At 46.1% G+C, this 26,441-nt stretch overlaps 3 protein-coding genes across 12 annotated transcripts in view; 2 read left to right on the plus strand and 1 right to left on the minus strand.

Annotated features, from left to right (window-relative positions):
* TBC1D9B (TBC1 domain family member 9B) overlaps window positions 1-5,602 on the plus strand; it is a 41,138-nt gene extending 35,536 nt beyond the window's left edge. For 2 of the 7 annotated variants that reach the window (XM_043466992.1, XM_043466995.1), the window contains 4 exons: window positions 143-193; window positions 1,655-1,714; window positions 2,450-2,556; window positions 3,591-5,602. In XM_043466992.1, coding sequence (XP_043322927.1) covers window positions 143-193; window positions 1,655-1,714; window positions 2,450-2,556; window positions 3,591-4,277 — 905 coding nt within the window. In that variant the 3' untranslated portion in view covers window positions 4,278-5,602. The remainder of the gene's footprint in view (window positions 1-142; window positions 194-1,654; window positions 1,715-2,449; window positions 2,557-3,590) is intronic. The other 5 variants (XM_043466996.1, XM_043466998.1, XM_043466993.1 and 2 more) reach the window with 5 other exon arrangements.
* A 2,272-nt stretch (window positions 5,603-7,874) lies between these two features.
* Window positions 7,875-25,072, plus strand: LOC122440583 (MRN complex interacting protein). 2 transcript variants are annotated; one of them, XM_043467005.1, is made up of 8 exons: window positions 7,875-8,144; window positions 10,044-10,103; window positions 16,349-16,437; window positions 20,374-20,449; window positions 21,666-21,823; window positions 22,864-22,951; window positions 23,142-23,303; window positions 24,424-25,072. In XM_043467005.1, exons 1-8 carry the CDS (start codon window positions 8,079-8,081, stop codon window positions 24,901-24,903), a joined length of 1,179 nt encoding a protein of 392 aa, XP_043322940.1. In that variant the 5' UTR covers window positions 7,875-8,078; the 3' UTR covers window positions 24,904-25,072. The 2 variants fall into 2 exon arrangements, with proteins under 2 accessions (XP_043322940.1, XP_043322941.1); XM_043467006.1 differs by having other exon boundaries at window positions 8,001-8,144; window positions 23,202-23,303.
* Window positions 25,073-25,089: 17 nt separating this feature from the next.
* Window positions 25,090-26,441, minus strand: part of SQSTM1 (sequestosome 1) — a 72,055-nt gene continuing 70,703 nt past the window's right edge. For all 3 annotated transcript variants that reach the window (XM_043467004.1, XM_043467003.1, XM_043467002.1), the window contains one exon: window positions 25,090-25,954. In XM_043467004.1, coding sequence (XP_043322939.1) covers window positions 25,797-25,954 — 158 coding nt within the window. In that variant the 3' untranslated portion in view covers window positions 25,090-25,796. The remainder of the gene's footprint in view (window positions 25,955-26,441) is intronic.

Below are 26,441 nucleotides of genomic sequence, written 5' to 3' on the forward strand. Positions count from 1 at the left end.
TAGGGGTGTGCCCCCCGGGGGAGCTGCAGAACAAGGGCCAGGGCCCCAGGGGTATTCTTACTCCTGTTTCTCTTGTCTCTGCCTTCCTGGACCCTGGCTCCTCCTTCCCTCTGCCTCTGCTCCTCCTCGCTGTCCCTTCCAGCATCTCCTCTGGCCTCCGATCTGGATCTTTTCCTGCCCTGGAAGGTTCAAGGTCAGTGCCTGGGGGGCAAGGGTGCCCCCTTTGCACTCGGCTTCCTCAGGGCCTTGGGTTTCATCTTCTGAACACTCCCCTGCATGGTCAAGAGGCCTGGAAGCTCTTGGTCCCCGAGATGCCTCCTGTGTGGCTAAGCTCTGAGTAGCCAGCCGCAGACCTGGGTGGAGAGCGGCAGCTGCCGTTCTTGTCGTGGGGCAGAAAGTGGTGACCCATGGCATCGTGATGTTGCACAGGTACCAGGGTATCACCTCCCGGCCACGTGGAAAAACTATTCTGTCATCGTGGTCATAGGAAAAACACAAAATACCATTGTTGCAAAACTGTCATTGTGATGACACAGATGAGTGGAAGTAGAAGAGAGTGGTGGAGGCTTTCCTTGGAAACAGTTTTATGTTTCATACAACTTTTTAGTTGAGGAAAACTATGTATGTTGGGTGCCTATTAGAAGTCAGCCCTGTGCTGCATTTGAAGCCCGCAGGAGGCACTGGGCCCAGAGTGGTGGGGTATTCTGGGCCTGGGGTTTGGCAGTCAAGCTGGCAGTGTGTAATGCACCCGGAAAACCGACCAAACGCCACCCTGTCGTCGCTCTCGGGGGATAGGTAATAACACACCGAGGACGGCACACACTCAAAAAGACACTAAAAGATGCTGTCACGGTGCCCAGAGCAGTCCTGCTGACAGTGTCGAAGGCTTACTTGACTGTGAAGCTTGACGACCTTGATTTCAATTATACAAACTAAAAAAACAGATGTATCTTTTGTCATACCTGGAACGTAAGCAAATAGACTTGTCCCAGGCACCTGAGGAGAGACCACGGACTGGGGGTACAGAGCCCTGTTCTCGGCGCTCACCTAACCTCCAGGTAGCGGTCCACTCCCTGATGAAAACCCTGAGCCCAGAGGGCTGCACCCTTCCCTGCCACCACAGAGCTGCCAAGGGCCGTTTGGAGCTGGCACCTGCCTTTCCACCTGAAGTTCCTCCCAGCCACACTCCCTCAGGGAACAGGTCTGGGAGGGCTGGGCAGCCTGTTCTCCCCAAGTTCATGCTGTGTACATATATGTCACTTTAAGAAATACAGCGCTGAGCATAGGACTCAGGAACATAAAATTCTTCATCAGCTGGCGTGGCAGTTACAGGATGAGTTGGTAACTCAGACTCCGCTGAGTTTGACCTTTATCAGCAAAAAGTATAGACATTGTTGGTCTCAGAATTTTTGCCTGTAACATGCATCATCGTTCATTTAAGAACTGTGTGGTATGACTCATATTCTTTGGAAAGAGAAGATGTGAGGGTTCAGTGGCTCTCCGGTTTAATGTAACCAGGTGGAGTGAGCCGGCCCTGTGTGGGGCAGCTGGGCCAGGGCCCAGGACCAGGTTCACTTCCACAGGAAAGCACAGACGAGACCTTAGTGGTTTGGAGTCGTAACAGAAGAACCTTCTTGTTCTTTTTGTTGTCCAGAAGTATTACAGCAGGAGGAGCGAGAGGAAGCTGGAAATGACATCCAAGATAAAAGAAGAGGTATATATACATATATATATAGGTCAACATCTGCTGATGCTGGCAGAGGTCCTAGGGTGGGTGGGATCTGGTTGCCCTGTCACTGCAGAATAGCCCCCGTACTTCATGGCAGATGCATGCCTGATACCAGAGCTCTCCCTGAGGTAAAGGCCCAACCCATCAGCCACCCAGCTGTCACTCACCAGTCCCAGGCCTGAGTTTCCTGTGGCCACAAGCACCCCCAGCCATCACCACCTCCCTCTGGGGGTGCCCTGGCTCCCCATGCCACCCTCTCTCCACCCTCCACGTGATCCCATCACCATCTTGGGGAGGACATAGCAGGGCCATCGTCATCAGCTTAGCTCAAACCTACTTTAGCATAGCTCGGGGTGACCCTTGAGTGCTCTTGCAGGGGTCCCCAGCCTCCAGCATCTAATGCCTGATGATCTGAGCTGCAACTGATGTAATAATAATAGAAATAAAGTGCACAGTGAATGTAATGCACTTGAATCATCCTGAAACCATCCCACCCCCACACCCCCCAGTCTCTAGAAAAATTGTTTTCCACAAACCTGGGGCCTGGTGCTGTGTGTTTTTCCCATCACTACCTCCCCAAATACCAGGGTTTTTTGTAATAAGGTCCAGGTAACTTCAAGCCAGATAATCCTTAAACCTGCTTATCCCCTGCTACCAGCCTCCAGCCCTCTTGTCTCTCATTTGACAGAGAGAGATTAATCTTTTTCTTCCAACTCACAGAGGAGAAGGGAACTAGCCCTCCTGACTACCGGCACTACCTTCGAATGTGGGCCAAGGAGAAAGAGGTTCAAAAGGAGACGATCAAGGATCTTCCCAAGATGAACCAGGTAGGCCCGATCAGAACACCCAAGAGGTGTTTCTGGAAAATTCTGACCAAGTCTGGGTCCTCCCACCCCCCCTGGAATGGAGGAATTCTCCTGCCTCCCTTTAGACCCACCAGTCAGCAGCAGTCAGGGACTGCCTAGAAGGACAGGGGCTGGATGTTCCAGGGCCTTGTCCAGAACACTCCCTTGGTGCTGACTTGCTTTGATTGGCATCCGTGAACCAGAGAAGCGCTGGGCAAGGTCAGCCTCAACAGGCAGAAACTCAGACTGCCGTTCATGAGCTGGCGTCACGGCACTTCTCCCTCCGGCCTGACTCCAAGCCACGCACGCACAAGCCCACTTGCCCCACTGCCCAATAGTCACGTGCGGGTCTCCAGGTCAGGACTGCAGCCTCCAGGGTCTTAACAGGCAGGACCACAGACATCTAACCAAAGGCCGCTGCCAAACTGCAGCCTGATCACGGCCTGTTCTGCCCAGAGGGGCCCCTTGCCATCTGGGTGCTCCTTCATCCACAGGCCTGAAGAATGGGATGCCCTGTGGGAGGTTTCATCCCAGTCTCAGGCCAAAAAGCCTAAATGTGGTTTCAGGATCTGAACTTGACCTCTTCATCCCTCTCAACTAACTCAGGCTGCCTTACCTTGTCATCACTCTCTAAAGAGCTTTGTTAAGGAGAGTTGAAGTGGCTTCTAATTAAAGATCTAAAACGCTCAAACTGATCCTAAAACACAGGGAAGTCCTTGTAATCAGTAGCTTTGAAAACTTATGATAGACATAGGTGTGTCTCTGCTCACAGAACAGAGACTCCAAATGTCTCTATATGTGCTGAAAGAAAGACAGCTGGAAAAGAAAGGCCTTTCCTCTGCACCTGTGTCCTAATCTGTGAAATGCATGTGTCAAGGCACAGGTATATAAAGATAACTAACAAGACAACACCCTCACACCAGTCAGAATGGCTAGCATTGTGAGTCTGACTGATGGGAGGTAGTCTGACCCATCTTTTATCATCTCCCTGTCCCTTTTGTTTTTCCCCTCAAAAGGAGCAATTCATTGAGCTGTGCAAGACACTTTACAACATGTTCAGCGAAGACCCCATGGAGCAGGACTTGTACCATGCTATCGCCACGGTGGCCAGCCTGTTACTCCGCATCGGGGAGGTGGGGAAGAGGTTTTCTGCATGGCCAGGCAGAAAGTCCAGAGACAGTGCCCCCGATGAGGATGAGCCACCAGCCCCAGACCCCCCTCAAGACCCAGCCTGGGAACTTCAGCCACCAGCTGCAGGGGACCCCCAAGCCAAAGCAGGTGGAGACACCCACCTTGGGAAAACACCACAGGAGAGCCAGGTGGGGGGCGAAGGGGGCGGTGGTGAAGGGCGGGGCTCTCCCTCCCAGCCTCTGTCTGATGACGAAGCCAAAGACGACATGTCCATGTCCTCCTACTCCGTGGTCAGCACCGGCTCCCTGCATTGTGAGGACCTGGCTGACGACACAGTGCTGGTGGGTGGGGAGGCTCGCAGCCCCGTGGCCACCACCCACGGTGGGGGTGCGGTTGACACAGACTGGTGCATCTCATTCGAGCAGATCCTGGCCTCCATCCTGACAGAGTCTGTGCTGGTGAACTTCTTTGAGAAGAGGGTAGACATTGGACTCAAGATCAAGGACCACAGGAAGGTAGAGAGACAGTTCAGCACCTCCAGCGACCATGAGCAGTCTGTGGTTTCGGGCTGAGGGCTCCAAGGCCGCTCTTCCCTTCTTCCCTTTGTTTTCTTAAGGACACATCCCTCCAGTTCTCCCCAGAAGAATTGAGTTGTAAATGGAAAGAAGGCTGAACAGTCACAGTTGGGGCCAAGGCAGGGGGTGCCCGGCCCCTCATTCTGCCTTGGGCCTCCTGGCCCCTGCAGAGTGTCGGGGGCTCTGTGATCTGCCCTTGCTTGCCCTGCACTGTGGCCAGGCCACACCCTGTCCTCCTCCTCCTCCTCCCCTGCAGCTGTGTGCTCTGGGGGCTTTCCTGCCACTGGGCACCAGGTAGGGAGGTGGTGTGCCTATTGGGCACCAACGTGGTGAGAGCTTCGAGATGCCTTCCAGGAGCCCCAAGCCTGCGTCTGGTTGAGGACACAGGCAGAAAGCATCTACTGCATCAGGGTGGGTTACCTCCTGCAGATGTCCCTCTCAATTCTCTTTCAGCTCGTCATCCTCACCATTAACCTTAAAAACATATCCCTCGGGTCCTGATATGTCTCCTTGTATTCATTTCAGTTGGCTAAAAAGAATCACACTATGCTCAATGCCTTAATAAATCCCTGAAAGAACGAAAAGCCACACCGTGTAGAGAATTAATGTGACCCTCAACCACTGCTGCGACCTCCTGGCTTCTCCCCAGGCAGGTACTGGGCCGAGGCCGTACTCCTGAAGTTCCCAACACTTAGTCTCTCACAGGAAGTGAGGTTTCAAGACCCCAGGCAGGAGGGGGACGCAGAAGCTGCTGACGCAGACTGGGCAGGGCCTGTGCAGAGCTGCACCCACAGAGAAAACCTGCTCTGCAGGGGTCAACAGCCTGGGTCTAGGGGTAGGAGACAAGTGCTCAGGCCTGGCTGCAGTAAGCCTTTGGGTTCAGGAAGCGGAGTGTAGGGACATGCGCAACAGGCTAAGCCATGAAGACGCCCTAGCTTTGCAGCAGGAGCTGATTATCATGTCCAGCATTTGCCCCCAACACAGAGTCACCCCTCATTTTTACGAAAAGATAACATCTCTGTGGCTCTTGTTTGGTTTTTTTAATTGAACAGCCTTATTGAGGCAAAACTTACATACCATAAAATTCAGTTGTTTTAAGCTACAATTCAGTGATTTTTAGTAAACAGAGTTGTGCAGCCATCACCACAATTCAACTTTAGGATATTTCCATCACCCCAGAAAGACCCCTCCTGCCCATGTGCTGCCAGCCCCTGTACCCCCACCTCCCTCCACAGCTCCAGGTTCTAATCTGTTTTATAGCTCTTTAGATTTTATGGATGTTTTTTAAAATAAAAGCCTCCATGATTTTACCTTGTGCACAACTGTTGAGTCACTTTTCAATAAATACAGCAAAACAACATCAAGGAAACATGACAACTTTTCTTTCTTAACAAGTCAGTAATGTAATTTCCTTTCTAGTATTTACACAAGCTGACGACATGCATTGTCATAAATTAATTTCAAAGGATTACTGCCAGAAAGACTGCAATGAAATTATAGTTCTTGGCCATAAGGAAACTAATGATATACATAAAAATTTCATGAAATTGGCAGTTTAAAATCAAATTGAGTATAATCAATTAGATTTAAATAATTTGGAATGTAAATAAATGTTTTATATGCCATGTAGAAGTATAAATCTGAGAGTGTACGAAAGAAAGCAATATAAAAGAGGACAGTAGCCTTTTTATGTGATAAGTGTATAAAAATATACAATATACTTTCATCTGTTAAATCATTTAACCTGGCATGATAGTCAAAATGTTTAATAACAAGAACATGTCCTGCATTAGTGGTGGATTCTTTACCAACTGAGCTATGAGGGAGGTCCAATAACAAGAACAGTAACACTAAACAATATGTGGATAATAAAAATAAAGTTTTAAATATATTTGGATTCTGTAAATAAACTATATTTTAAAACTCCTTACCAAGTGATCTGTTGTACCAAACTATTCACCAAGTCATTCTTTTAATTTCCAAGAAAAAAATATGCATATGAATTTTAAAGGATTACATGTTTGTTGTAATGTACATGTTTGGGAAAAATACAGAACAGTAGAAGAACAACTTTTCCTAGTATTTAAGACCAGTATTCATTACTTTGGTGTTTTTCCCCCTGTATTTATCGTTTTCAAAGTTGAACTCACATCATTTATGAAATTTTTATTCTGCCATTTTCATTAACTACAAAACGTTCTTTGTAGCTGCCAGAAACTCTAATCCACAATGATGAGACTTGGAGATAAACAAAAACCACCCAAATGAGAACAGGAACCATTTATCAAGAGGTTGCTATAGAAGAGGAGTCAGCCACCATTACCTATGTTTGGCAGAGACTAGAAGGTAGTCAGAAGAGTGGGAAGGCCTTATGGTGAAAGCAAGGGAGGGCTTCAGGTATGCTCTGATCAGAGGCTGCTGGTGGGGAAGCAGGATGTCTTATGTGTTTGGTCTGGGGAGCATAATGGGCTTCCTCTTGGCTGGTGGGGAAGTCTAGAAAGGTGGGCAACTGGTCGTCATTGACCAAGTCCTGATGCTGTAGAAGCTGTGGTTGGCTGGGGGGTGGAAGGGGGTCCGGTTGACGCACAGGTGGTCATAGGTGGCTCTGGTCACTGTATAGTCAGTCTCAAACATAATTTTTTAAGTTAATTGTTTTTTTCTAATATTGTGCAAAATTTGGAAAATATGAAACATTTTAAATCACTTACGAAAAGTCATTTATAACCCTTGCCCATACACATTATATGTAAACAAATAATGCTTGGTTTTACCTAACTGCTATTGTGTATACTTAGTAACTTCCTTGCTTCCCAACAACACACATGCTAGCATTTTCACTTCAAACTCTGTAATGGACCTGCATAATGGTCCATTTTTTAGAATACTTATTTCCACTTTTTTCCTGTTATACTTTGGTTAACATTCGTGCATAAATAATACATCTGGGTGACTCAGATTATTCTTAGGATAGAGATAAACGCCAGATTGTTTTCCCCTTTTACCAGCATCCTATAAGAAAGATTCCTCTTTAACCACATTCTTGTCACAATTGGGCGTTTTAAATTTTAACAAGATGATTTGTATTGTCAGGCACGTAGGAATGTCTTGGGGGGGATGACGTTAGGGTCCCGGTGAGGTTGGGACATGAGGGATGCAATCTTTCCTCTCTGCTCTGAACGGGACTTCAGAGCGGAGCTTTCCTGGGACTGCAGGAAGGACTGATTTCGTTTTCAACCGCCGGGCGTTTCCGTTTCCCTCTCCGAGAAGCGTAGGGCTGGTGAGCTGCCTATTTGCGCAGGATTCTCGGTGCTCCGGCTCAAAGGTTAACTCACCACCTCTGATCAGAGGTCCTGCAAATTCCAACCGTGGGCCCAGGGAGTCGGCCGGAGCAGGGAGGAGAGCTCCGGCTCGCTCCTCCCCTACTTGAAGAAGCAGAAGAAATGGGACCAGCAAAGGCCGGACCCCAAGAGCCGGCTGGAGACCCCGCCCCACCAACTTGAACCTTCCCAGGGAGTCCGGCGGAAACCGGCCTGGGCTCAGACAGAGAACCCCAAACAGTGCCTAACTCGCAGCAAAGATATCTGACTCCTGAGGGCGCCCATGATCCCAGCTGACTGCTGACAAACGCTGGACATGCCACCGGCCCAGGCGCGCAGGCGGGCGGGAGCGCCAGCGGCCGCAGCCCAAGGCGCACGCGCGTAGGAGGCGGGGCCGAGGCTGGAGCGGACGCAGCGCGTGAAGGGGCGGGGCCGGGGCGGACCCGGAAGCCGACGAAAACGCGGAGGCGAGGGGGGCGCAATGGCGCCTCCTCAGCAGGCGCGGGTGCTTCGATGCTGCTGCTGCAGGCTTTTCCAGGCTCACCAGGTGGGGCCTCCCCTCCCCCGAGCGCGGGGATGGCGGGCGGGACGAGGTGGAGCCTTGAGAGGCTCGACCTCTTCCCCACGCGCTGCCCGCAGACTGTGCGGAGTGCGCTTGAGGCCTGAACGAGTGATGGTATCAGTTGTGAGAACTAGGTTTTATTGAGGTCACTTCTCCATACCCGTTGTTGTGGTCTTTGGGGGCATTTTGCTTTTTGGTTGTAAGATTTGTAGAAACCAAGACTTCCCTGGTGGTACAGTGGGTCAGAACCCGCCTGCCAATGCAGGGGAAAGGGGTTTGATTCCTGGTTGGGGAAGATTCTACATGCCTCCAGGCACTTAAGCCCATGTGCAGAAACTTATGGGCCCCATGAGCTACAGCTGTGAGCCCAGGAGCCCTAGAGCCGATGCTGTGCAACAAGAGAAGCTACCGCTATGAAAAACTGCGGCCCCACAGCTAGAGAGTAGCTCCCGCTAGCTGAAACCAGACGAAGAAGACCCGGTGCACGCGTGCCCAGTGGCTTCCGACTCTGCGGCCCCGTGGGCTGTAGCCGGCCAAGCTCCTCTGCTAGGCCTGTCCAGTCGCAAAGATCCTTTTATACCATGTTCTCTCGCTCTCTAGCCCCTGAGAGCTAGTCAGTTACTGCTTGTTCTACCAGAGCTTTTGTTATTTTTTAATTCATTTCTTACTTGCATATGTAGCTGTAGAAAGTACACAATATTTTTATGGTGTTTGAAAGTAGATGCTGAGAAGTAGAATCTTAGGATATACCCACTTAAATTTGTAATAGATGTTTGTCCTCCCTAGAATCGTTTTAGGTTTTAGGGTTTTAGGTACTTCTCCAAAAGACCTGATGATTTTTGTTTCAATTGTATTTATTTTTATGAATCAACCTAGACATTTTCATGATGTTAAGCATGCTATCTCATTCCATCTCTTTTTTAAAGAGTTTTTATTATTATTTATTAATTTGCTTTTGGCTGCACTGGGTCTTCATTGCCTTGGCTTCTCTTGTTGCAGAGTAGGGTCTGTAGCTGGCAGGCTTCAGTAGTTGCAGAGCGCAGGTCTAGTTGTGCAGAGGCCTAGTTGCTCTGAGGCTTGTGGAATCTTCCCAGACCAGGGGTCAAACCGGTCTCCCCTGCATTGGCAGGCGGATTGTAAACTGCTGGACCACCAGGGAAGTCCTTATTCCACCTGTTAAAGCAGCTTTGGTGCCTCTTGGTAACATTTTCTTTGTTGCCATTATAAATGGACCTTTCTTTTGTTATTCTTCTAATTAATGTTTGCTTATAAACTGTATTAATTTTTGAAGATATATTAATTTTCTACCTAGAGCCTATGATATATATGTTACTGGTTTTAGTTTTTCATTTGATTATCTTGGGTTTTAAAGAAATAAATCATAATATTCATAAATAAGGTTAGTTTTTTTCCCTCCATTTTCATACCTCTTAATTACTTTCTCTTTTCCAATTCTATTGGCTAGCACATCCAAAAAGACAGTAAATAATAGTGCAGATCCTTGACTTGTTCTTGACTTTCATGGGAATGCTCATGGTGATTCTGCATTGGTGAGCTGGAAGTAAGCCATGTTATTATGTTAAGAGAGACCCCATCTAGTCAGATTTATCAAGACTTGAAATGTTACGGAATTTTTTGAGAATCACAGATAGTAGAGACCTAATTTGATTTTGTTTATTAATATATGGATATGCAGTTTCCCAGAACTACTTATTAAATAGGCTCTTCTTTCTTCACCTTTATAATATACTAAATTTTCATACATGTGTTGGTTTGTTTCTAGACTCTATTCTTCTCCATTGATCTCTTTAAATTACTATTTCTGATCCAGTTCCAACTGTTTCAAATAATTATCGTAGCTATATTTCTGAAATTTCATTATAGGTGAAAAAGAGTCTCAAGTGGACATGCAAAGCTTGTGGAAAGAAGCAGTCGTTTTTGCAGGTGAGTCCCAAGAAGCAGGGTGTCTGATACCTGTACTGGAAAGCAGGTAGGACCCAGCCAGGCAGAAGTGTGTTTCTTATAGAATCCAGTGTTCCAGTATTGACTCAGGTTCATTAGATACCTTAGCTCCTAGGGAGCTCCTTCTCCCTAAGATCATCTTCTTTCAGGAAGTAAAGTGGATGGAGCGGGGCCTGGAAGGTGACTTTCCTCTGTTTATTCAGTCATTCGGTATTTACTGAGTACCTCCTATGTGTAGGCATGGGAAACAGTGAAAGGTAAGAAGGTGTCCTTATTGCCTGTACAGATCTGCCCTTGTGAAAGGGGAAGAGAAACTAAAACACACACATATAATTTAAAATTAAACTGAGCACAATGAGAGGAGTGTGCAGGGTCTGTAAGAGTAATCAGCCCTAACTGGGGATGGACAGACAGCTGTTAGAGATCCGAGGGTGTGAGACGGGGCGGGCAGGGTGTGAAGGTAGTCAGGCGGTGGAAGAGCCCGCGGACTGAAGGGAGCATGTTGTAAGTGCTTTTGTTAGCCGGATTGTTTCACCCACATTACAGTTTTTTCCCAAGTCCATACTTACTGACCCACCTGATTTCTAATACCACAGTCTTCTCACTGAGCCTTTTGTTCACCTGCTCCAACCCTTGATTCTACCTCTGCAGCCTCATCGCATCATTCTCCTCCTTCAGCTGCAGGGGCTTTTCCTTCTGACCTTGAAACAATCCAGACCTGCTTCCCTCTGTGTGCTTGTTGTTGAGGCATCCCCTAGTTAATCTCACTTCCCTGTCAGAAATATATTCAAGTGTGTTTATGTGAGTATTGTCCATCTCAGACTGTAAGTTCCTTGAGAGTAAACGCTTTGCCTCTTTTGTTTATATACACTTTTTTAAAAATTGAGGTATAGTTGATTTGCAATATTATGTTAGTTATAGGTATATAGCAAAGTGATTCAGTTATACATATTTTTTTCCTGTTTTTTTCCATTACAAATTATTACAAGAAATTGAATGTAGTTCCCTATGCTATATAATAAATCCTTGTTTATTTTATATGTAGTGGTGTATATCTGTTAATCCCATATTCCTAATTTATTCCTCTCCCCCTCTTTCCCTTTTGGTAAGCATAAGTTTGTTTTCTATGTCTGTGAGTCTGTTTCTGTTTTGTAAGTAAGTTCATTTGTATTATTTTTAGATTCCGCATATAAGTCATATAATATTTGTCTTTGGCTTGCTTCACTCAATATGATACATTCTGGGTCTATCCATGTTGTTGCAAATGGCAATATTTCATTCTTTTTTATGACTGAGCAATATTCCATTATACACACACACAGAGACATAAACACACACTTCACATCTTCTGTATCCATTCATCTGTTGATGGACACATATATACCCTTTTTTCTACATTTTACTGTATACTTTTGGTACCTAGCACAGTGCCTGTGAGATAGTGCTTGTTCAAGGAATGTCTGTTGAATGAATAAATGACCAGCCCCACATTGATGGGCACTTTGGTTGATTTTAGTTTTCATTGTTATGAGTAACTCTGTAGTAAAAGAAAGAAAGAAAGTGTAGTTTGTTCAGTTGTGTCCAACTCTTTGTGACCCCATGGACTGTAGCTCACCACGCCCCTCTGTCCATGGGATTCTCTAGGCAAGAATACTGGAGTGGATTGCCATTCCCTTCTCCAGGAGATCTTCCCGATCCAGGGATTGAACCCGGGTCTCCTACATTGCAGGCAGATTTTTTACAGTCTAAGCCACCAGGGAACTCTGTAGTGAAGCTTCTTAGAAATACCTCTTTCTTTACTGGACCGATTATTTCCTTAGGACAAATTCCTACAAGTTAAATTAGAGGAATTCTTTCAACCAAGGTTCTCTTAGTTGCAGATTATAGGAAAAAACACTTCAGCAAAATTTAAAATGCACTGGTAAGGTAATGGGATATCTTGTGGGGATCCAGGGGAAGAGCTTTGCCCTTGGCCCTTTGAAGAACCAACCCCAAGAACTGAAAAGCTGCCAGCAACACAAGCATCTTCTTTTCCCTTCGTCCTCCTCCCTTCACTGAGTTTCTCGCTGTGCCTTCCTCTTTCTCTCCCTACCCCTTTCCTTTCTCTCTCTCTCCAGTTCACAGTAACATACTCCACTCACAGACCACAGAATCTCATTTCAAACCAACTGAAAGAGCTGAGTCCCAGTTATAAACTCCTGGGAGAAATAATCTGGTTGATGTGGTTGACTCAGATGTCCACCTCTGGTCTTGTCAGTTGGGATGGGTAGGAGTGGGGACAGTTAGGTCATCTGTCAGTAAGTGTGGCAGCTGAGGCCTGCCTTGAGATTGGGCCTCAGGTCAGGAGGCTGGCTGATGACTGTACCTGTTTTAGATGTCAGCCTGTACTTCTGAATTCTTGAGGAAGGTCTGCCTTCCTCTCAGCCCCTCCCATGCTTATGCAGTGGTGTATGGCTTAGGACTGACTGGGCCACATAAAAACACACACACCGCGATTGTGGCTTAGCATGATAGAAGTTGTTTCCCTCACTATTTTTAACAGTCCTGGGAGAGTTTGAGATCGGCAGGGCAGCTGTACTTGGTGTGACCATTTGGGGACCCTGGCACCTGTCATCTTGAGGTTCTGCTATTCCCTGAGGCTTGTCTCCTGTTGCCTCAAGCCCCTGAAGGTGCAAGATCAGGAAGAAGCTACCCAGGAAGAATCTGGAAGTGGTTCACATTCCAGTGGGGAGAGCCTAGTCTCATGGCCACACCCGGCTGCCAGAAAGACTGGACAGTGTAGCCTCGTCTGCTCTCAGATGAGAGAATGCGTTTCAGTGTTCAGAGAGCAGCTTCTGTCGTGCAAGAGAGCACACACCCTCCCAGTTATGCCGTACATAAGTTGTCAGTCTTTGGGGAATTTGTTTAATTTTTCAATTTATTTCATTAAAGTATAGTTGAATTACAATGTTGTGTTCACTTCTGCTGTGCAGCAAAGTGATGCAGTTGCAGAAATTGTATGTGTGCACACACACACACACACACACACATCCTTTTCCTGCTTTCCCTTACGGTTTATCACAGGACATTGAATACCGCTCCCGGTGCCCTACAGTAGAGCACTGTTGTCGGTCCATATTCTATGTATAATAGTGTTCACCTGCTCACCCCAGACTCCCAGTCCATCTCTTCCCCACCCTACTCCCTCTTGGCAATCATAAGTCAGTTATCAGTCTTTTTAAATTTTGCCTTTACTCTCTCTAGTTCGTCTCCTCCCATTCTCATTTGAACTTGCCCCAAAGTGGATTTCACTCCCCACCAGTCTACTAAAATTGCTCATGTCAGAGTCAGCAGTGGTCCCTGTGTTGCTGAAAATAATGGTTGGTTCTCAGTGCTCAAGTGACGTGAGTTACTGGTGGCATTTGTCAGTTTGTCACTCTCTCCTCCTCGAAGTCTTGCTTGGACTTCCAGCCACCCTGCCCCTGGTTTTCCTCCTGTCTTCCTGGCTTGCATTCCAATCCTCTTTGCTAGTTTTTTCCCCATCTCCTCATCTTCTACAGTTTAGAGTGCTCTGGAACTCGGTTTTTTGTTTTGTTTTTCACCTCTTCTCTAGCTACAGTCATTCCCTTAGTGGTCTGAGATGAGACAGTCTTACAATTCTCAAGTGTTCTCAGACTAGGCTACACTGTCCAGTCTTTCTGGCAGTCAGATGTGGCCATGAGACTAGTTCTCAGACCCCAGGCCTGCCAGCGAACTTGTGTATGCTTCTAGCCACGTACCTCTCTGCTGGATATCTGACAAGCATCCCAAACCTGTATTCCAAAATGGAAGCCCTCCCCTTTCACCTACCTATTTTTCCCACAGTCATCCCCATCTCTTAACTGCCAAGTCTCTCTCTAGTTGTTTGGGCTAAAAACCTCGAACTCATCCCTGACTCTTCTTTTTCTTTTATACTCTTCATATGATCCATCACATTGTTTGCCCACTTGTTATCACAGTGGACTGAGTTGCCACAGTATTTGCAGCCCCCTCCTGACTGGTCACCTGTTTCAGCCATACAGTCTCAGCAGCACAGCCGAAGGGTCCGATATGTGCAGGATCATGTCAACCTTCCAGGTTGGAGCAATGTATATGTGCCTTCAGACCGGGCCCGGACAGGGCAGGAGACGATGTGAAATGGGTATGTGGGGCCCCTTTTCAAAAGCAGAAAAAAAACGCTATTAAAGGTTCTAAAATATTAAGCTCTTCTTTCATGATCTCCTGACTTTTCCTAATGTTTTTATTTACTAATGGTTTAAATATTAATTTCTATTTATTAATTTATTTGACTGCTCCAGGTCTTAGTTGCAGCATGCAGGATCTTTTCGTTGAAGCATGTGGGATCCAGTTCCCCCACCAGGGATAGAACTCAGGCCCCTGCATTGGAAGCTCGGAGCCTTAGCCACTGGACCACTAGGAAAGTCCCTGTTTACTGTTTTTTTAATTTACTATATAATTTATTCCTGTGTAAAGAAAAACTGTTAGTTTTAACCAACATTTTAACATGTTAAAAGCTAACATTTAAATAGTGCAACACCATTTAGACTGTGCAACACTGGTTTTAAATGCTAAGAACATGTAGTATGTATGTGGAACATACACAGAATAATATAAGAGCATTAGTACACATGTAGAATGATCAAAATTGCACACTTTTTATTTTGTAGCTCATATATGCCTACATATTTTATTCTTAAGAGTGGAGATGTTGCACAAAATTAACTCAACTATTTTTACTTCACTGCTTGACACCCACACATCCTACCTACACTCTCAGCCTTCCGCTCGCTGATGCGTAAGGGAGTACCGAGAAGAAAAGGAGCTGTGGGTTGTGCTTCTGTCCCTGTTTTCTGTGGCGTTTTCAGCACAGGCTGAAAGCATTCTGTCAATACTTTTTAAACTTCATACCTGTATTTGTTTTCCAGGGAGGTAATAGGAGTAAGAAAAGAACGATAGGTTTACTTGGTTGGTGATGCTTTTGGTAGAATACCCTTGCCTTCTTTCTGCAACTGAAGCAGGTTCTGGTTCCCCTGGAAGCCCTGGCCCCTCAGGCTACGGGCGCCCCTCACGTACTTGGGCACAGACAGCGCACGCTGCCTGAACCTGGAGTCTCACTGGACTTTCACACCCTGTGAGTTCACTGGAACTTTGTGCTTCTGGGGCATCGGGCAATCTCTGTGCAAACAGAGTGGCAAGGAACAGTGGACACATTTGCTAGTCACGACTTAAAAACATGTTTTCTCATCAGACTTCACTTACACAACACAGGTTCAAAGATGAGATTATTAAGGATTTCAGTAAAGAGAGCAGAGCAGATCTCATGCCCATAAGGCTGACTTTTCCTGTAACGGGGCCTGCACTCTCAAACTTCACCTCCTACCCTCTCTGCCCTAGATCACTCAACTCCAGCCACTTGGCCTCTTTGCTGTTTCTCCAAAATGCCAGGCTCAAGGTGTTTGCACTCCTTTCCGTTTCATTGCTTCTGCTCTCTACATGGTTTGTTCCCGCTTGTCTTCCTGTTTTGTGCTCAGATGTTACCCTCCCAGTGATCCACCCCTTGACCTCTTGAACACCTCGTATAAAATTACCAGAGAGTGTCTCCTCTCTGCCCCACCCCCACTGCATTGCCTTGCTTTCCTGTGTAGCACTTCTCACCATCTGATGGCCGTATAGGTGTCTTATGTGCTTATTGTCTGTCTCTTACACTACAGAGCTCCGTGATGGCAGTGATGTTTATGCACTCTTGTATTGTCCTTCCCTAGTTCAGGTCCTGGCACATAATAGGTGCTTAATAAATATTTATTGAACAAATGAGTGAGTACTAAGTGAAAAATAAGTATCACATCTGTTTTATATTGTTTGGATTATGAGTGAGGGTTAAGTATCATTTCATGTTTATTGGCAATTTGCATTACTTCTCTTTTGAATTCCTTATGTTTATTAACCAATTTGTTTGGGGTTTGGGTTGAGTTTGACTTTGATATGTAAAATTAAGGGTGATAGTGGGCAGCCAGGTTGACTGAAATTAGTCCCTGAGACTGTTAGTTTGTAAATCACTGCAGAAACGGCAATCATTGTTTGAGTTCCTGAGTGGTGCTTTAGGCCTTGCAGAGTACATTTTTAGCCTCCCTGAGTTGTGTCTCTAATGGCTCTGTTTCTCAGCATTCTGTCAATACTTTTTAAACTTCATATCTGTGTTTGTTTCTCAGGCTTACAGTGAGGGCTCTGGTGCTGACTGTAGACGCCATGTCCAAAAATTAAACCTGCTGCAGGGACAGATTTCAGAGCTGTCACTCAGGTATGATAGTTTGAGAGAGGCCTGGTTATCTTGCCCTGTTTTCATCTTGAGTGGATGGTGGGAGTATATGATGCAGAAATCCCTTAGATTTCCATGTCTAACAATGTGGCGATTAGATACTGAATAATCTTCCCACTGAAGTTAATTTTAAAATGCCAGCCATGATATTTTAAAGGCACTGACAAGATGACAAGAAGGTAAGTAGCCATCAGAGATCAAAAACGAAGCAAAAGCCAAAATCCAGAGAATAAGCTGGGCTGCTGGGCATTTGAAACCTGTTGCCCTGCAGCTTCCATGTAGCTGGGAAGGAGGCAAGAGACAAAGACAAAGTCTGTTCAATGTGGGAAGGTCAGTCGGAGACCACCACATAAAGCTGAGTCCCCAAAGGGCTACACTCTTGGTGTACAAATGAACTAGAAATGCACCCCTCCGAGGTAGGTTGACCCTTCCTGTCTTGCCCTTGGCACTGGCTAAAGAGGGGAAACACTGCTCCAGGATCTTGTAAGCACAAGGAAGCTCTCATGACTTTTCAGCCTTTTACAGATGCTGTGTGAAAAGTCTCAAGCTGAGGACTTATTTTGTTTTATTGACTGTGCAGGGTCCCCATTGCCGCACAGGCACTTCTCTAGCGGCAGCGACCAGGGGCTGCTCTCTATAATGGTGGCGTGTGGGCTTGTCGTTGGGCTGATGCTCCTGTTGCAGGGCGTGGAATCCAGGATGCCTCGGCCGTAGTAGTTCCAAGCTCCGGAACACAGACTCGGTGTGGCAGACAGGCTTAGTTGCTCCGTGACACGGGGGATCTTCCCCGACCAGGGCTCAAACCCATGTCTCCTGCATTGGCAGGCAGATTCTTTATCACTGAGCCACCAGGGAAGCCCTTCAAACTTATTTTTAAATTGTCCCAGGAAGCAGAGATAAATGTTGCTCCGTTTTGGAGCAATACATCTTCAACCCAGGCATCAAAGGATATATAAAATTCCAAGTGACATATACCCAAAGTTAAAGATGATTTAACTTACTTAAGGAAGCATGTCGCCATGAGCAAAAGACAGCAGAAATGACAGAGAAGTCAGATCCAAAAAGAGTTCAGAATACATAATATTGTATGGTTAATATATTTAATGAAATTAAGTGAGGATGGTTGATTCAGGAAGAGCAAGAGACTTAAAAAAAAAACAACCCAAACGTTTGTAGAGACGAGAAGTTTAGTCATTGAAGTTAAAAGTGCAGTGGCTTCCCTGTTGGTGCAGTGGTTAAGACTTGGCCTTGCAGCACCAGGACCCTCGTTTAGCCCCTGGCCCTGGAAGACCCCGCATGTCGTGGAGCAGTTGGGCCTGTGCTCTGGAGCCCGCAGGTGGCAGCTCGGGACGCCCACGTGCCTGGGGCCCGTGCTCTGCAACAGGAGAGGCCGCCAGAGGCGAAGCCCGGCCCCGCGATGAGAGAGCCCCGCTCACCACAAGCGGAGAAAGCGGAGCGTAGCAGCAAAGACCCGGCACAGCCGAAATAGGAGTCAATAAATAAATCTTTTTCAAAAACTGTTTAGTGGACTGTTAAGCAGATTAAGTGCAACTAAAGACAATTGGTGACGTGGAAGATAAATCTGAAGAAATTATTCACATTCTCAATGTGAAGAAGACAAAAAGGTGGAAAATATAAAAGTTCAGAGACATGAAAGATACAGAGATGAGTTCCAGCAGGAGATAATAAAAAGAATGGGAAAAGGCAATACTTGCAGAGAAATGAACAGAACATTTTCCAGAATCAAAGGGCTTACAATCTTAGATTCAGGAAACGTGTCTAATCCCAAACTGGATAAAAACATTGTTGTCTGTAGCAGATCCTAATGAACTTATCCAAAAGCTACTAGAACTAATAATTTAGCAAAATCACAAGGATACATGGTCAACATACAAAACAAAAATATAAATTTTATTTTCATATAAATGCAGTGAATAGTTGGAAAACAGTTTTAAAAATCAAATACCATTTATGATACCATGAAAAAATAGGATACTTAGGGATAAATATAACCAAAAAATGTGCAAAATATTTTCAGTAAAAATTACACAACTTTGCTGAGAGAAATTTAAAAAAGATCTAAACAATGAAATATGTTCATGGATTAAAACACTTAGTATTGTCATGATGTCAGTTCATCCTAAATTGATCTGTAGTGTCATCTTAAGCCCAGTCAAAATTCCAGCAGTTTTTTTTTTTATGAAATTGACAAACTGATGCTAAAATTTATATAGAAATGCAATTGCCAAATCGATTTTGATAAAGAACAAAACTAGAGGACTTCTATAGCCTGATTTCAAGATTTACTGTAACACTACAGCAATCAAGACAGTGTGATTTTGAATATACATTTTGTGGTATTTTCATACAGTAGAGTACTACTCAGCAACAAAAATGACATGGGCAAACCTCAGAAACGTTGCTAAGTGAAAGATGTCAGACAGAAAGACCAGATGCTGTAAGGATGAGTAGTTTTCACCTACAGAGGCAGATAAGGGAATTTTAAGGTGATGAAAATTTTCTAAATCTTGCTAATTATATATTTTCTATATCTTGATTGGAGTAATAGTTTCAAAAATATAATACCAAGCTCATCTAATGTACCAACACTTAATTTGGTACATTTTAGGGTAGGTTAATTATAAATTATACCTCAGTAAGTTAATTTTAAAAGATAAAATCCACCCTTTGACACCACAGCATAATGAAATTACAGAACATGGAAAACAAAGGGAAGAACTAAAATGTAGCTGGAGAAAAGAGAGATCACCTACTGAGAAATAGTAGATGTGCAGTTCTCAGGGTAACAGAAGTGAGAAGACAGACCATACCTTCATATTGCAGAGAAAGGTTCTGTTGTTGATGGAGTTGAGTTCCCAAGTCATAGTATGCTGGGCAGAGTTCTGGTCAGTAGCAGCAGGGCACTGCTCAGCTGGACACTGGGGTATCCAGTGTAGGCATTTCACATGCGTGATCTCATTTCATCTTCCTCGTCATCCCATGAGGATCATTGGCTTTGGTTTACAAATGAAGAAACTGACATGGAGGTGCCCACATTTGGTGGACTTGGGTTTCCATTGTAGGTCAGTAGAGAGAGTTCCAGTGTGATCGTGTGATATAGCACCTGTCAGACATGGGTGGTTGTGGCTTCGGTGCTAGCCTTCAGCCCTTGAACAATGCGTGTTTTAATTAGCCATCCAGGCTGATTCATATCAATGTATGACAAAAAAATAAATAAATAAATAAATAAATAAAAAATAAATAATTAGCCGTCCGGCTCCACTCGAGGCTGCAGAGGCTCCGGCTCCTCACTGTGTTCTCTGTGTGATGAAAAACCCCTGCTATCCATGGGAGGCTGGGTGAAGACACATCTAACTGAGGAAAATGCCTTGTCTCGTAGCGGTTGAGATATAACACTCCTGTGACCCTGTGCAATGGGGACATCGCCACTGCTGATGGGAGGGACTGTCAGAGTTCAGCTGAATTAGTCTCTGTATTCAGGCCCTGAGCAGGGCAGGTGCACATGTGTTGTCTCACTTATCTTCACAGTCCCCTTGCATTATTATCCCCATTTGTAAATTAGGAAACTGGGATACAGTGATGTACCCAGAGCCACACAGTCTATGACAGCCAGTCTTTGGCAAAGCCATGATGCCAACTCTGGTCTCTGAGTGAAGAGCACCCCTTCTGCCCTGTGTCACTTTTCCTGTTGCTCCAAGGGACAGATGGTCCCTCTGCCTTCTGAACTGCTGGAAGATGTCCAAACATCGAAACAACAGAGAAAATTTCAGTCAATAAGTTCCCCTAAGCAGGCTTTGATAGCCATTGTTAAGTCTGTGCAGCCTACTGTTCCCATCTTCACTGTCCTTCATCTTCCTGGTCATTTTACAAAGAACAGTTGTACAATCTTTCCCTAAGGTCTCTGGGAGAATCTGTAAGTGCCAATGAGGAAGAAAACGTGGATCCTTGGCAGGCTGCCCGTGCAAGTCCACAGGTAAGCCAGCAGCACCATCGCAGCCCAGCTACCGGAGCCAGCTGTCACAAAGAGGTTCTGTTTGTTCATTCATTCATCGTTTGTTCTGTCAACAGATGTTGATGTCACTAACTGATGAAAACTTGACTTAAAGCTGCAGGGAATACAAAAATGAATAAACCTTTCCCTTTTATAAGTGTGTAGACAGCCATGTAAACAAATATTTGCAATACTATGAAAAGGTATTTTCTTCTGGCTGCTTGGCAAATTCTTCTGAACTTAACTTGAACTTCACCTCCTTGTCCTCTTCCCCCTGTTCTGAAACACCCTAGGCGGGGAAAGGATGCTGTTGTAAAGTGCCTGGGTTTCCATGTTCCCTTTCTCTGGATGAAGCCATGCAACAGGCTCCCGTTCTGTTGTTCTGTCCCGAGGCCTCAAAGTAGGTGCTCAGTGTTGGGTGGGCTATGTGTCAGAGCTCCAGTGACTGAGCAGATGACACCATTGGGACATCCAAGATGCCATGGATACGAGAACACGGTCCTGCCAGGGACAGGGGAGACAACTGTTTGACAGGCTCCCTGGAGGATCTCCACCTTTGATCACAAAATCATGCTGACAGCATCTGCACTCCAGGTTCTCTTCATATTTTTATTATAAATAGGGAGGTACTCTTCAGCACACCACTTTAACACATCAGCTCTTGCATGTTTTTGAGTCTATACTTTCAGTTTCTTTACTTACAGACTTAATTTTTCATCATCGCTTCCGTAAGAAATACTTGTTTGCACCATCCTGGAATTTTCACTTGTATCTTTTATGTTGCTATATAGCTTTCAACTATTTACATTTTTAAAAAGTATCTACAGAATATAGTGGATTTGCCAATATTTATTCCCTTCTTATTGGGCATTTACCAAACTTCTGCTCTTATAAATACTTGCTACTATTGGTAACACTTTAATGAGCATCTTTATGCCTTCATCCTCATTTGAAACTATTGGACCGGGGAGTGTGGACATTTGCAAAGGTCTTGGTAAGTTGTGGTTTGAAGCTTTCCCCAGGTGTGTGCCAGTGTGCTCTGTTCAGGACCTCTCTCTCCCATTACCTGCCAGTCAAATTCCTTTCCTGGTGGTGGTGTAGGCATGGGTCCTGAGCCCCTTGGGCCTCAGCGTTGCACTGGGGGATTTTCGGTAAAGGTGCCTACTTTTGAGAATAAATTTACTTCCCAATTCTGTAGGAAAAACTCCAGCCCTCAAAGAACCGCTGGCTGAAGTATCTGGAAAGGGACTCCGAAGAACTGGGGCTGAAAGAAGGAGGAGTGTGTTTCAACAGACAGCCTTCATCCGAGAGAGAAAAGCCAGACCCTCTGTCCAGCACAGGCCTGCCTCGGAAAAGGTGCCAAGCCCATCACCACGTAGCCTCATCCACCCCCACCTAACTGCCCCGTGGTTTGGGGCAGACCGGCAGCTGCCATGGTTGGCAGGGAGCCTGAGGGCTGTGAGCCAGCAGACACCGTCAGCACAGGCCCCAGGCCAGGCACCAGGCTCAGAGGTGGGGGCTGAGCAAGATGCCTGCAGAGGCGCCTCTTGGGATTTCACTTGATTCAGAACATCTAGACTGCGCTGACCTCAGGGAGGAACTCGAGGTTGACAAAGTGAAGTGTGGCCAGGGAAGCCAATGGGCCTGGGAGATTTTAGCTGAGAGCAGGAAAGACCTGACTGTCACAGGTCTCCTCTCAGCTTAACCTGCATTTCAGTGAGTTTGCTGAGAGACTGCCTCATCTAGATGTAGGTTGGCTCTTCCAGGGCGGATGCTTTGGGGAGGTAGATTCCAGTTCAAAATAAGAACTTTCTAGCAACTACAAGCTATGGAGCAGAGAAATGGACTGACTTGGATGTCATTGGGCAACCTGTTGTTGGCAGTAGGGCAGAAGCTGAGCAGCCATCTGGGAAGCTGTAAGGGATGGCAAGGTGCTAGGTGTCAGAGCAGGTGACCACCAAGTCAGGATCAGACCACTGCTCAGTGGTAGGACTAGGTTGTGTTTTGTAAAAACTTTATTGAAGTATAGATGCTTTATAATGTTGCATTAGTTTCAGGTTTACAAAGTGATTTGGTTATATATATAATAGTAGGAATACATATGTGTGTGCATATATGTATTCTTTTTGAAATTCTTTTCCATTATAGATTATTACAAGGAGGACTGGATCATTTTTTTACATTGTTAAGATTTTTTTTTAATATGGACCATTTTAAAAATCTTTGTTGAATTTGTTACAACATTGCTTCTGTTTTATGTTTTGGTTTTTTGGCCAGGAGGCATGTGTGATCTCCTTGACCAGGGAGATACCCTTGCATTGGAATGCAAAATCTTTACCACTGGACCAGGGCTAGTTTTCCCAGGACTAGATTCTTGACAGCACTTTCTCTGCCAGGAAATGGAACCAGAGCACAGTCCAGCCTCCATGCGGCCCTGATGTCCAGGACTCCAGAAACTGTGAGGTCACCTTGAAGTCCTTGAAGGTCAGTGTCCCATGGCCATTGAGCACACGCTGGATTTTTTAATTGTGTTTTGGACTATTGAAAGACTTATACCCTCCCCCCCACCACCGTCCCCAAAGTCCAGCTTCCCATGTGTCTTGTTATGTCTTAAGCCAACTCCTTTCTCTGGCCTGCACTGTTTCCCTGCTGTTACTCATGTTAACTGGGTCAGAAGGGCAACTTCATGCCTTGGAGACAAGCGAGGTTGACCAGTAGGACTCTTCTGCATCAGGCCCATCCTCTTCATTCTACATGGAGTGCCAGGTCTTCGCCAGACTGTTCAACTTGGGACCTGCCCTGGATTTCTGAGGAACTGTCACCTTCATTTACCCAGGTGGGTTCTTGTGAATTTGGGGCACTCTCTTCACCTAGGACCTGCTCTTGTTAGTGATGCTTCAAACCTAGCAGACCCCACCATACTTCCCAGGCCACAGAATGAGGGTTTTGCTTTATGCTGTCATAGGAGCCACAGGCATCCAGACAGAGGAACTCTGCCAGGCATACGTCACTGCTGCACAACATAGGCCAGGGTTGACCTGACCAGCTTCAGACAGTAGGGGAGAGCACCCATTCAAAGCCAAAAGGCAGAGATCAAACTTGGTGTTGCTACTAACTAGCTCTGTGACCCCCAGGTAAGGGTATAGCCCTGAATCTTCAAATTATACAATACTGAGTGTGACAGTTACTGATGTACCAGTTCCTGGGCTAAACATTTTAACTGCATTGTCTAATGCTCACCACAAGTCTGTTTCGTTTTGAAGGTGACGAATCAAGGCTGGCACAGGTCCAAAGAGGTCACAGCAAGTCAGCCCCAGAGCTGGCAGTCTCTGATTGCTACCAGTTACCCAGAGGCTCTTCCGTGCTACCTGGGGGTGGTGCTGCAGGGTCCCTCCTATCATTGCTTTCACATTCCTTTCTAGGTAGTGACACTCAGTCTTCAGTGGACCCTTATTCCTGAGGGAGAAGGGAGAAGCCAGGCCCCAGCAACACCGTTACATCCCGTATCTACAGCTTTAAAACCCTTGACATGGCTATAGAGAGACCTTTCCCCCTGTCTGGCGATGAGCACGTGGTGTTTCTGGACGGTTTTAGGGTCCTTCCTGCTCGCGCCCCAGGCACTCCCTCATCTGATTCTAAGGTCCCATGAGATAGATCCACTGATCACATGATCCACTGATCACATGAGAACATCTTGCTCTTTTGGAAAGCCTGGTCATGGAATTTGGAGTGAGAGAGGGCATTTATTTCCTGTGCTTTAATCTCAAAATCAAGGCATATCCCTAGCCTGCCATCCTACAGGATAGTAGACAACATGGAACAGAAATTGTCAGTGCCCAGAGGTACCGTCCAAGATTAGCACGGGCCCAGGACCCACTGCTCCCTGTCCCTTGAGTCTGCTAGGCACTTGTTCCTCTGAAGGGAGAACGTGCCGTCGCCTTGTGTTCCCACTGCAGGACCATGCTGGCCTGGCAGGGAAGGGCAGAGGGAGCAGTCGTGAGGACCAGGACACCGTGGAGCTTGTTCCCCAGGGGGAACCACCGTGCCCTGCCCAGCAGGTCAGGACCGTGTCTAAGTGGGAACAATGTCTTATGCCACTTGGAAACAGCTCACATTTGGACACAGAGCCCCTTACCCCTCTCCAGAGAGGCCTCTGGCCAATCCAGGCAGCACAGGCTGAGCAGGGGACCCCCAGGGCCCAGACTCCCAGGGAAGAAGGCCTCTGCAGGATCCCCGGTGCACCCCAGTCTCCTCAGACCACACACACTCCCATGCCTGGGCCCAAGAGGCTCTGTGGGAGGATCCCTGAGCGGTCACAGGGTGCAGGCCCTTGGGCAGAGGGTGCGCCCTTGGTCAAAGGGGTGCAGGCACGTTCTTCACTCGTGCGTCTATGTGACCTTTTTAAAACTGGAGAGGACTTCGATGATGATCTGTAAGTTGAAACTAGTATGTTACTCTTGTAGACATATTTGTTACATGAACCCTTCACTTCACTGTGACCTCTGCCACTGAAAACAGGGTTCCCCAAGTTGCTTTCAAATAGTAGGACTAAGGATGACTTATGGGAACTACAAGAAGCGACAATAAATATGACCATCAAACAGATTGCCTCTTGTACCATCTTTGATTAAAGTGCTTATAATTTTAATTAAAATTGTTTACAAATATAACAGAATGGCTACAAAGCGATTTTAACATTAAAAGCAGCAAATACGTTTGGAAATGGTAACTACAGTGGTTATGAAGTAGGCAGTACTCTGAACATCAGTTCCTCCGTCAGCCCTTCTTTATTCTCAGATGTTAGCCACAGTCCTGAGCTGTAATCACTACAGAACAGCCTCTTCCACCCCAACTGAATGCTGGTGATACTTTAGCTAAATTCAGAGTATATCAAATTTCTAGCAGGAAATCAATTACATATCAGTGTACTATAGTTATTAAAAAAGAAAAACCAGAAAGCCATTTGGCAAGATCTATTCTGGACTGCTGGTATAATCCTGCAGGGAGAGTGCGGATAGGATGCAGTATGGTCTCCACGTCCTCCCCAGCAAGGAGTCTCTCGCTCTGCCCCAGGGGGGCTCCCCTCGCTGCAAGGAGCCAGACATCCATGGGAAACTGATAAATGTTTCTCAGAATCAGCACTCACACACTTGGCACTCCCCCCTCATGTCACTTGTTCTACTGCCCTAGATGGCTTTGTGCATCCCCACCCCCCAGATTCTGAAAAAAGAATGACGAGAAATTGGCACTTAGAGGCACTGGGGTTCTACACTAACTCAACACAACTATGAGACAAGAAAGGGGACACAGAATGGGTGAGCAGACATCGTCACAAAGGTGGTGGGTGTTTTGAATACTGGATGGTATCCAGGGCAGCCCCGATGTCGTAATTCTTGGTCTGCAGAAGCCTGGTGAGCCAGCCGCCTTCATCAGAGAACCCCATGGATAGCATCTGGGAGAGGGACTCAATCAGCCGGGGGTCAGCTTCTGCCAGAGAGAGTAACAACAGCCATGAGGAGGCACTGCGCCCCAAATGTGACCTGTACCTGGCCCTTTTACAAGGCTTTAACCCTCATAGGCTCCCTTCAAGGCAGGGACTGTCAAGCTTTTTCTGGAAAAAATCAAGAGTAAATATTTTAAGCTGCTTTGCAGGCTATTTGCTCTCTGTCACAAATATTCAACTCAGCTGTTGAAGTTATAAAAGTAGCCAAATAATATGTAAACAAATGAGCATAGCTATGTTCTAAAAAAACTTACATTTATGAACACAAATTTGAATTTCATCTCATTTTCTCATCTTGACTTTTTTCCTACCATCATAAAAATGAAAAAATCATTATTGGCCCATAGGCCATAGTTTGCCACTCCCTGCTTCAAGGCAGAGAAGGTAAGTACTGGCAGCCCAAGGGCTGAATTTGGCGCTTAGATGGGTTTCCACCTGAATGATGTTTTAAACGTCTTTGCCATGTGACAG

The sequence above is a fragment of the Cervus canadensis genome, chromosome 4, assembly GCF_019320065.1.
Source record: "Cervus canadensis isolate Bull #8, Minnesota chromosome 4, ASM1932006v1, whole genome shotgun sequence".
Lineage (NCBI taxonomy): Eukaryota > Metazoa > Chordata > Mammalia > Artiodactyla > Cervidae > Cervus > Cervus canadensis.